Source organism: Nuphar pumila, chromosome 6, assembly GCF_984573655.1.
Source record: "Nuphar pumila chromosome 6, dmNupPumi1.hap1.1, whole genome shotgun sequence".
Classification (NCBI taxonomy): domain Eukaryota; kingdom Viridiplantae; phylum Streptophyta; class Magnoliopsida; order Nymphaeales; family Nymphaeaceae; genus Nuphar; species Nuphar pumila.
The window spans coordinates 116311410-116323682 of record NC_143254.1 but is presented as its reverse complement, the minus strand read 5'-3'; the positions used below and the strand labels follow the sequence as shown (position 1 = coordinate 116323682).

General features: G+C 35.3%; 1 protein-coding gene across 1 annotated transcript in view; it reads right to left on the bottom strand.

The window, feature by feature from the left end:
- Positions 1-1122: 1122 nt before the first annotated feature.
- LOC149835836 (uncharacterized) overlaps positions 1123-12273 on the bottom strand; it is a 30027-nt gene continuing 18876 nt past the window's right edge. The window contains exons 4-7 of the mRNA XM_090008779.1: positions 2172-2248; positions 2038-2094; positions 1589-1655; positions 1123-1480 (exon numbers count right to left, since the gene is read on the bottom strand). Coding sequence (XP_089864905.1) covers positions 1361-1480; positions 1589-1655; positions 2038-2094; positions 2172-2248 — 321 coding nt within the window. The 3' untranslated portion in view covers positions 1123-1360. The remainder of the gene's footprint in view (positions 1481-1588; positions 1656-2037; positions 2095-2171; positions 2249-12273) is intronic.

Here is a 12273-nt window from a genome sequence, read left to right as displayed (position 1 = left end):
ATGATGTACCAGACGCTTAAAAATTTGTTGTTGATGTGCCACCGCGCAACAGAGATAAAGTAATTATGCCAAAAAATATTATTGAGGGAAACATGTTGGAAACTGAAGGTTGGAAACCACAAAAACCTTAATTTTATTCTAAAATAGCCCTCAAATGTGATACTAGCCTTTTGAAAATATAGTTTCACATTTAATGATCATGAGAAGGTTCACACATTTTGGGGACATTCGCAAACATAATTTGTGAAGGTCATACAACATTTGCGAATGTAAGTATTTAATTAAGGAAAGTTCTCAAATTTTAGAGACATTCGCACAAATGATTTGTGAAGGTCTTATATATTTGCAAACTTAAGTATTTAGTTACAAAGAGGTTTGCATATTTTATGTGACATTCGCAAAAAAAATTGCGAAGGTTGTACCATATTTATGAACGTACTTCGAGAGTGTTTAGTTAAGGAAGGTTTACATATTTTTGAATAGCATTCACAAACATGATTTACAAAGGTTATACCAGATTTGCAGATGTACGTCAAGATCCTACATTTTGGGTGACATGCACAAACATGATTTATGAAGATCATACAATATTTGCATATGCACGTCAAAAGTGTTTAATTAAAGGAGATTTGTATGTTTTGGGTGACATAAAAAACATGAATTGTGATGGTCTAATCATATTTGCAGAAGGTTAAAAATGTCTTTAAAAAGTTGAAAATCAGAGAAGATTTTGGCAAATTGTGAGGCATTTCGAAGAACGCACCATTTTGCAAGGACTATTCGATCATTTCCCATATTTGAAACTCATATCAATATTTTTTAGTCTATCAATGTGTTTCAAACATGAATGTAACTGAAACTTTTTAAACCCTCACCTGCCAGTACCAATATCTTGTACTTGTACAGATCGAACTGGAGATAGTTTACCATCGACTTCAACCTTGCAATAAGGGATGTGCATCTCGGGTATTGAATTTGTGACATTCTCCAACTTGAATGCCTTGAACTGACCCACTTAGACAGGTGTGTGCTGAACCCCATCTGGGCTTATATACAGATCATACTTCACAAACATGTGAAAGACGTCTAATAGGTACATCGATCATGACAACTAGACAAAAATAAAAGAAAATAGCATAGCCAATTTTTCATTTTTCAGTAGTATCAGTATTCTTGCAATTACAAAAGTGGATCACAGAATTCCAGCTTAATGGACTGGCTGGACACTCCAAAATATTTGTCCCAACCAATTGAACGGGAAAAAAGAAAAAAAAAGTCTTCCAAACTTCTGGGAACATTACACTTTTGGGAAAAAAAGAAACATTCAAATCTTCAATGTGTTGATAAAATTAATGTATGTTCATATTAGAATACGAATGACAGCAAGACCAACAGCAGAGATGGAGACAAGTGTACCGATGCAGTATTTTATTAAATCATACTTTGCTGCTTCCAATTGGGCCTTTAATGCATGGATTTCCTGATTCAAACAAAAGGTACCACTTTCATTTCTGTGAATCAGGTGAATAATGTCACAATACGATATGTTTTCCAAGAATCTTCAAAATCCAGGAGTTCAGAGTTCTACCTTATCAAGCTTGTTGTTCAAATTAACGGTCTCTGCATTCTGATTAGCTAGTTCATCACGTATTCGTCTGAATTGATCAATTAATGGCAAGTATCAGTGCCATCCAGTAAAAAAAGTAAAATATCTGTTCAACAAGATCGGAGCATTTGAAATAATAGATAAAACCACAAGCTTTGGTATCCCTGGCATTACTTCATCTACTTACCTGAGGATACAAATCTATAAAAAAAATAATGTATATATTCTACTATTTAACATCAATTATAAACGTTTCTTAATGTTACAAAAGAAAACACCTAAATGATGAGGGAATCATAAGTTTTAAGTAGACAATCACAGGCATGACAAGCTACATCCAATTAACACACAGGAAAGAAAAAAAAGGTGACTCATTAGTAACCCAAAAAGAGTAAGAATAACAAAGTACAGAAGAAAAAAAGGAACCTTACCCTCTTTCAAGATTTAAATCAAGACGCTGTCCAGCTGTAACTTTGTCAATCTCATACCTGCACTAAAGAAGCATTGCTATGTAATGATGGAATAACACAAAAATACTTACAGAAATAAGTTGCACCATTCAAACCTTAATTCACTTCGATATTTTTCTATATCACTTCGAACCTTTTCGATTTCACGTTGTAGTAAAGAGAAATGATGCTCCTGCATGAATAAAAAATATATATTTATTTGAAGGTACATGATTCAGTTCATATGTACCAAAGTGTGACTTGTAAATATGTTTCAAGACAATAGAAGTGAAACCATTCCCAACAGTCCTGCCAAAAGATTGATGCAGAGTATTTAAGAACACTGATGTCACATCACGTGTGAGTGTGTGCTCATATCAGAGTTTCTCTTATTAGCATGTTAAATTTAGTGGGATCAACAAATAGTTTGTTAATGTTAACATGAAACAACTATAAAATGGGAATAATCACCAAGATCATCAGCACAGGGGATGGAAGAATAGTGTAAGAGGACTTCATAATCACCAAGCTCAGGATTCCCAATCTATGTCGCATACATGTCTGTGGATTTGGGGATACGGCTGCTTCTATGAAGCTTTTGAATATGACTATCATAGGTGGGGATATCAAATGGGAATAACAATGAAGTATCCATGTGATGTAGATCTCAGAATACAATATCCAACTTGTGGAACAGAATTTGCTTCCACAATAATCACATTGTGCTCCCAGTAAGATAGGGGTATGCATAATGGATGTATACTATCAAGATTGTATCTCAAGACTCCCTTTTCTCATTTTTTTAGGTAACGCTACCTGAAGCATGCACATACTGCTCAAAATGGTTTTTTGTACTGTAAAAAGTAAATAGACTCTCTCTCTCTCTCTCTCTCTCTCTCTCTCTCTCTCTCTCTCTCTCTCTCTCTCTCTCTCTCTGATTTATACATATATACATACACATACATATATATAGGGGTAATATTTGCTACCCTCATGGGTAAGGAACCCCCTAGTGAAAACTTGTAAATATTTTCAATTTTTAATGTTTTTTACATATCTAACCATTCAGATGTGATTTGCATGTTTGATTTAGTAGAAAACAACCTTTGGATCATGTATTTGCAACGCATGTGGGATTTTCCAAGGATGAAAAATGAAGGGCCTACAACGTACCAGATTTTCAACCCTTAAAAAATTTGCATTTGTACATCAAAAAAATATGATCCAAGAGTCCATTCCTACTATTTTGACCATACTGAACACAGCATTGTGATTAGATCTGATCAAAACAATCTTCCCCTATGAGTTCCAGCTAGGGGTTCCTTACCCATGGGGGTACCAAATGGTTTCCCATGTATGTATATATGTGGGATAGCATTTGCTACCCTCGTGAGTAAGGAACCCCTTAGGTAGAACTCATAGGGGAGGTTGTTCTGACCAAATCTGACATGGATGTGTTCAGCATGGACAAAATGGTAGGAATAAACTCCTCTGAGTGTTTACATGCAGCAAACTCTGGGGTTTGAAGCTCAGGGGGAGTGTCAGAAGGTATGTAAGTGCATCTCTTCCTTCTTCTTCCTTGCATCTCCTTCCTCCCAATTTTGAAGTAGTCTAGACATCCGACCTCTATTAGAGACCAACAACTACCTTGGTGAAGGTCTAAACCAACTCGAAAGGAGGTGCATATGGACGAAAAAGCAACGGCATCGTTGCGGGAAAAGCATTTTCGGTAGAAAATTTTCACTTTCATGGTGTTCGATTTCGACATGCATTAGCATACCCTATTTTTTATCCAGAGCTTGGATCTACATGTGATTTATGCCTAGAACGTTTATGACTACTAAATCTACATGAAAAAGATTTTTGAAAAACCCAAAATGGTGTTTTGGTGAATCAGTTCTAAGAAAAACGTTTTTGAAGAGAACTAGTTTCAAAAAGGCAAAATCGATATTTGTAGAATGGTTTTCTTGTTTGATTCAGATTGTTGTGAGCATGTTAATGGGTTATATCATGTTAGAAAAGAGAATATTGATGTTATTACATGATTTAGTTTATTTATCATGTAATTAATGTTAAATATAAATTAAAGATTTGATTCATGATGTTTTATGATTTACCAAAGGGATTTCTGAATTTTAATAGTGAGTCATCATGAAAGAGGGCTAAATATTATTGTGTACTTACTGTATTCATATTAAAACATTATCCATGGTGCTAAATCATATTTTTATGCCACGTTTAGCTTATGGTTTATGTTTTCATCAAGATTTCTAATAAACTTGGATTGTTGTTTCCATTTGTGACCCGACCAGTTTTCAAAATAATTTTGTTTCTCGTAGAATACAAATAAAAAATAAATAAATAAAAATATTGTGATGTTCTATACATCCGGAACTTGATTATAAAATGTTATTTTGTTTGATTTGGATCTATTTTGAGGGAGAAACGCTCGTTGTAACGTAGTCCAGTTTTCTGACTCTGGTTAAAGGGTTGTTTTGACCAGTTATTTTGAAAGTCTTGAAAACCTATTCAAAACAGATCAGATAAAATCATGAAAAATCTGAAATAGATCTAGCATATAGTAGAAGATATTGTAAAAAGAATTTTTGCAAAAAGAGTTACCAGTAAATCCACGAAAAATCTCCAAGTTAAAAAAAAATTTGCAAATTGCAAAAACTGGTACGGCGCTTTTCAAGAAGCGTATATGGTTACAAAATTTTTATAATTTCTGTACAACTAATTTTTGAGATATGTTTCTTGGGTTGTTTTCTCAGCATATTAAGGCATACACAGTAAAGATGGAAGTCGAATATGTTTTTTGTGATTTTTTATTGATTTTACAAGAACAAGCAAACTGAGGTTCGAATTTACCTCACTTGTTTATGCATATGCATAAGTCTCTTTCAATTGATAATTCATGTTTAGTAATACATGAACCATAAATTGTGATATTTGATGCACGTAAACTGATTGTACAGCAAGCCTAATGAGGCATGAAATTGACAATCTCTGAATATACTTTTGTCATGAGTGATTGCATGAAATTTTGCAATTGATATGTCTGCGATTGAATATATGCACAAATTGACACATGATATGCTTGAATGATAGCATGATCTCAAAATGCATAAGTGTATACGTAAAGTGAATTGTGAATATTTGCCATATTTAATTGTGCATACATAAATATGAATGATTAGTCTGCCCTGACTATGTAAATGCATAGTGATTGCATTATTGTATAAATATTATGATAGAAACTAATCAAAAGCATGCATAGAGGGACATGAATATTATTGCATATGAATCCTGAATATGATTGCATGTTTACATTGGCACATTTAACAAGAGAGTTAATTAAGAAATCAAAGTGAAATTAATTCTCTTGTGGCTTATTGAAAAAGCAAGCATGATAGTGAGTGGCTTTGTATGGACATTGTTTTAGTACGAAATGATGCTTTGACACCTTATCCATAGAGTCGGTGACTAGAGAAACTACCATGATTTGTCTGCAGTGTTGTAGGTAAGACTCATGAGGAAAAACTGATATATCGGGTTGCAAGAGGTTGAGAACTCTTTCTAAAATTTATATTTCCCTATCAGGAAAAGTCACAGTTGGAGCGTCATGCAAGTTAATAAGATATAATTATTTGAATATACAAAATCTGGGTTATATCTCTAAACTAGAAGATTTTGTGTTGCACTCACAAACAGGTAATTTTGGCAAGTGAAACAAAAATGTAAAATGCACATAGATAGAACATTGCATGCATCATATAAGCAAGAAAGTGATAATTGAAGATAAGAACTTACTCATGCATAGAACTCGCATTACCGAAATGTTATGCATCTTGTATATCTTTATGCATTCTTGTAAATGTCCATGCATATGCATGATTGGTTGCATTGTTGCAAATCTTAGCATGAATGAATGTGCATTAAGTTGACTTGCTATTTTATTATTTAGTATGATTTTATGTGTATTGTCTGCTAAGATATGTGTTGTAGGATTAATGTACAAAGTTGTGTTTGAATGTATTCTAATATCGTGCATTTATTGCAAGTATGTTATTTTCTACTAGGCTTTCACGAATCTGACCCGTTTTATGGGGTTTCAGGTCATTTATGATGTGCAACTGCAAAGCAGATGCGGAATGCTTGGACGATGTCGAGAGTCAGTCTTTTCCTTTCCCGGAGATAGTTTGAAAAAATAATTATTGTTATCAAAATACTCTGATATGTATTTTAAATCATTGAAACTAAATTAAATCTTAATGTTATTCACATTTTAATTCAAGTATGATGATTAATTGTACTATAACTCGCCCAGAATGTTTAACCCAAAGAAAAAAGTTGTTTTCATTGTTTTAAAAAGAAAAAAAATATATGTTGTCTGAAAATTTAGGGTTGAAATTTTGGGGTATTACAGGGTCTGTATCATCACCTTTAATTTCGGGACAAATATTGGATTATGCCTAGAATTATCTTTTGTTCTCCCTCTGCATTCAATTGGATTGATAGAGACACTAGCAATAGGGAATGAATGACCGATCAGATTTTCCTTTTCCTTTTCTGTGTCTGAATATAGTCAAAACGATAGTCCGTAGAATAGACGAGACTAGTCAGTACCCAGTTAAAAAAATTACAAAATAAAAGAATCAAGCATAATAAGATGTATACAACAAATAAATAGATCAAATACCAAATAAAACATGATTAAACCAGACAATCAAAGAAATACATATTTAAATTAATAACATGCTTTCATGAAATAGATTAACAAAAAATTCACAAAAACATAATTATAGAAATAGTATAGTCACTGGAGATGGGTCTCACCATCGTATTTCTCACATTGAAAACTTTGTCATTCCTATGTCTACTTCTTCTCTTGCTCTTTCAAATGTCATTTATGCTTCGAATATCAAGAAAAATATTGTTTCTGTCACTAAGCTTGTAGATGACATCAATGCTTTAGTTGAGTTTACTCCTTTTTCTGTTTGTGTCAAGGACCTTCACACGAGAAAAACGTTCGTTGAAGGAAAACGACAAGAGAATATGTACGCGTTCCAAGAGAATCCTTCTACCTTGAAGCTCACATCATCATCTTCTTCAGTTCCTCCTGAGAATGTTTTTAGTCTTTCTAAGTGTAATAAGTTGAATCTTTGGCATGGTTGTCTGGGTCATTGTAGTAGTCGTTTTATTGAAAAGCTTGTTTCAAGCAGTCTTATTCCCAAGTCAAGTCTAAGTTTAAATGTCAATGATAAAAAATGTTCTAGTTGTCTTCAATGTAAGAGTCATGTCCTTCCATTTCATTCTATTAATAAAAGAGCTTCAAGACCATTTAAAATTATTTTTTCTGATGTTTGGAGTCCAACTCCAGTTCCCTCCATGTCTGGCATCAGATATTATCTCATTTTTGTTGATAGCTATTCTCGGTATACATGGATTTTCTTTATGAAATGTAAATCTGAAACATTCAAGTTATTTCAGAATTTTCATTCATTTGTTCAAAATCAATTCTCTGATAATATCCTTTGTTTCCAATGTGATGGAGGGGGTGAATTTTCCTCCGATGACTTTATTAATTTTTTCCAGACAAATGAAATACGTAGGCAAGTGTCTTGCCCTCATATACCTCAACAGAATGTAATTGATGAACGAAAGCATCGCCATATTGTCGAGAGTGCAATGAGCATGATGCATGATAGTAACCTTCCAATTACCTTCTGGGCAGAGTCTTTTCATCCAGTCGTTCATATCATAAACCGATTGCCCATGAATATCTTGAAAAACAAATCACCTTACTTTTCTTTACATGGTGTTCATCCAAATTATCATGATTTGCGAGTATTCGGGTGTGTATGTTATGTTCATGTTGACAATTCAATTCAACACAAGTTTCAGGATAAGGCCTTGAAGTGGAGATTTGTGGGGTATGCTGATGATTATAAAAGGTACAGATGCTATGATCCCGTGAGCAAGCGTATCAAAATATCCAGGAATGTTGTATTTGATGAATTGAATTTTGACCGCAATGCTAACACCCTTCCGAAAATTGAAGTTTATCACCCCTAGTTGAACTCTTATCTCTTTTCTAGTGTTGATGATGTTTGTCCTTCATAATGTAATCAAAGAGATGAGGGAAACACGTCTGAAGGACTCAGGAAAGTGTCATTTCAGATCCACTCTTGCCTCCCGAAAGGTATAAAGGCATTGTTTACTCTCGACGTGAGAAGGGGATTCTCCCCAATTCTAATCAGGAGATGAATTCTTCTTCTGTTTTTGTTTCATCCTCTGTTCCCAGAAGATCCACTCGACCCGACATCCTATTGATAGATAGGTAAGTTATGAGAATTTCACTATGGATTTTCAACTCTTCTTAACCTCTTTAGGTAAGGAAGATCAGCCCACAACATTTCATCAAGCAGCAAATTCTAAGCGATGGATTGAAGCTATGAATGAAGAAATGAAGGCTCTTCATGAATGTGGCACTTGGGAGACTGTTCCCAGACCACATGATCGAAATGTGGTTGGGTCCAAGTGGGTGTATAAAATAAAGTATAAGTCGGACGGTACTATTGAGTGATATAAGGCTAGACCGGTTGCCAACAGATTCACCCAAAAGCAAGGACAAGACTATGATGAGACCTTCAGTCCGATTGTGAAAATGGGCACTATTTGAATCATACTATCATTGGCTATTGTGCATTACTGGAGTATCAGTCAATTGGATGTAAAAAATGCATTACTACATAGAACTCTGAAAGAGGAAGTGTACATGGAGCAGCCCACTAGGTATGCAGAAGGGAACTCCAAAGAATATGTGTGTAGATTAAAGAGAGCTATATATGGTTTGAAGCAAGCCTCTCGATCATGATTTGACAATTTTTCTCTTGAAATAGAGAAATATGGTTTTAGTCGATCTCTTCGTGATCATTCTTTTATCATATTCAAATATAAAGACACAATTACCTTGTTATTGATATATATAGATGACATAATCATTACAGGTAACTCTAATGAACATATTGAGCAGGTCAAAGAACTCCTGAACCACTAGTTCAAGATGAAGGACCTTGGTAAACTGTGATATTTTCTTGGAATAGAAGTTGAGAACTATTGAAGGCATGACACTTACCCAACATAAGTATACTATTGATGTTCTCAGCAAGGCAGGTATGAAAGATTGCAAGCCTCTAAGCACGCCCAGTGTACATCAGAAACTCAGTTCCCAAGATGGAGATTTGTATGAGGATCCTACAGGATATCGCAGGATAGTAGGGATGCTTCAATATCTCACCTTTACTCACCCTGATATTGTCTATTCAATCAATCAGGTATCTTAGTTCATGCATGAACCGCTTATTGGACATGGAAGTTGTTAAACGCATTCTCCGATATTTGAAGGAAACTATAGGGGATGGTCTTTTATACAGAAAGAGTATGAATGAACATCACATGCATGAACTTCTTGTTTACACAAATGCAGATTGGGCAGGAGATCCAGATGAGCGTAGGTCAGTCTCAGGATATTGTGTTTTTGTTGGCCTAAATCTTGTCTCTTGAAGCACTAGGAAACAAAGGGCTATTGCCAGGTCGAGCACAGAAACTGAATATAGATCAATGGCAGCTGCTACAGCTGAAGTAATATGGATCAGACATCTGTTGACAGAAGTAGGAGAATCGATATCTAAATGTATTCTCTTATGTGACAATCAAAGTGCCATCAACATATCATTTATGTTAGTTTTGGATCATGGATCCATGACCCGCACCACATTCCAAGGATCCATCTTGGGATGTGTGGGCGGTGGCATTTTGTAATTTATTTGTATTATTTGTGTTATGTTATACCATGTACAACACTTATAAATAATAAGTAAAAGAGGGAAAACCCTATTGCCGCCGACTCCTCTCTTCTCTTCTCTCTCTCCTCTCTCTTTATCTCACCTTTAACTCTTGCAGGTCGATATTTCTGACATGGTATCAGAGCACAGGCACGGAAATCAATTATCTAGAAGGACCATAAGGACCAGCACGTGCTTCTAAAGGACGTAGGCTTTATTTTTGTCTTGTTTTCCTTAACCAGATTTCTTTATTGCTCATTTTCTTAATCAGATTTCACGTCATTCTAGTTTCCCTTTTCTGGTTCACACGTAGGCTTGATTCTTCTCATTCCCAATATTTTTGGTACGCACGTCCTAACATCCTGTTTCAGTCTGCCGAGTTTTTGTTTTTTTCCCCAAAATATTTCTGATTCTTTCTTTTTCTGGTTCACACGTTAATATTCATCTATGTAACGTGTGTGCTGACATTGTTTTCAGCACACAGCATTGTTGTTTCCTTTCTCTGTGTAACGTGTGTGCTGATATTATTTTCAGCACACAGCATTACTATTTTCCCTTCAAAATATTGTTAGAACAGTCGGCATTCAATATTTTCACTATAATCACTATTTTTCTATGTAACGTGTGTGCTGATATTGTTTTCATCACACAGCATTGTTGTTTTTCCTTCAATACACTGTTAGAACAGTTTGACTTCTCATTCTTCATATAATCCATGGATTCCAAGTTGAACCCTAGTTTTCTTACCCACCTCATGACCCACAAGTTATCTCATGATAACTACTTGCTTTGGAAACGTCAGATTGTGCCTTTTATTCGCAGTCATGGTCTTTATGGGCATCTAGATGGGCGATCACCCGCCCCACCTACACATCATGCAAGAAATAACAGGTGAAGATGGGAAGGTGAGTCAACTTCGAATCACCAATCCTGCTTATGACATATGGGTACAACGGGATCAGACATTAGTTGCTTACATAACTTCCACACTTTCTGATCGTGTTTTACAAACAATAGCTGAATCACTTTTGAATATGAACAATAAATGATCTAGAACACTTTTAGTGAACCCATGATGTTGGATCTCCGTGGAAAAACTCTCAAACCAAGATCGAGAAGCTTGTTTCGAGCCATAAAGAGAGCGTTGAAGTTTACATACCCAATTGGATGAATCATGCATACTATAACCAGGTGGCTGCTCCATGTAAACTTCTTCCTTTAGTTCACCATGCAGAAAAGCATTTTTAACATCAAGTTGACTGAGTGACCATCCATGTTGTAACGCCAATGCAATGATAATCCTGACTGTGCCCAATTTTACTACTGGGCTGAACATTTCATCGTAGTCCAGCCCATATTGCTGTGTGAAAACAGGGAGGCCAGATAGTAGGCCAGGGCAGAGGGCAACTCAGACGTTTGCACGTACAAAATATCCTTATGACTACTTTCAATCAGATGAACTTGCGCCAAAATGATGAAGGTATATGGTATATTGATTCAGGGACAGCAGCACATGTTACTTCTGATGCAGGTAAATTTTCTCACTTGACTCCTTACACTGGAAATGGCACTATAGTCATAGGAGATGGATCTCACCACCCCATCTCTCACACTGGAAATGTCTCCCTTACTTTGCCTGAATCTCAATTACCCTTGTCAAATGTCTTACTCACACCTGCTATTGAAAAGAATATTCTATCTGTGTCTAAATTAGTTGATGAAACAAATTCTTCCGTTGAATTTACTCCTTCTGTTTATCTTAAGGATCTTCACACAAGAAGACGCTCGCTAAAAGTGAACGGCACGGGAACATGTACGTCTTTGAAGAATCTCAAGTGCCTTTGAAGACGTCGTCTTCCGTAGCCGTGGCTTCTTCAGCTTCTTCAGCTCCTTCCTTTCCAACATTTTTGAGTCGATCCACAAATCATAGTTCTTCATCTAGAGTCTTGAAACTTAATAAGCCAGACTTATGGCATCTTCGTTTGGGTCATTGTAGTCAAGTTTTTCTTGACAAGTTGTCTGCTAAAGGTCTAATATCCGCAATCAATTTAGAGTCAAAATGTCCAAGTTGTCATTTATGCAAAAGTCATGTACTTCCTTTTCATAGTATCAATAAAAGAGCAACAAAGCCTTTTGAGATTATATGCTCAGATGTTTGGGGTCTTGCGCCCACTGCCTCTCTTTCTGGATCTCGATACTATGTACTCTTTCTTGATTCTTACACTTGATTTAGTTGGATTTACTTCATGAAAAACAAACATGAAGTTTTCAAGTTGTTCAAACAGTTCCATGCACTAGTCCAAAACCAATTCAATACCAATATTGTATATTTCCAGTGTGATGGGGGGAGAATACATATCCCATGATT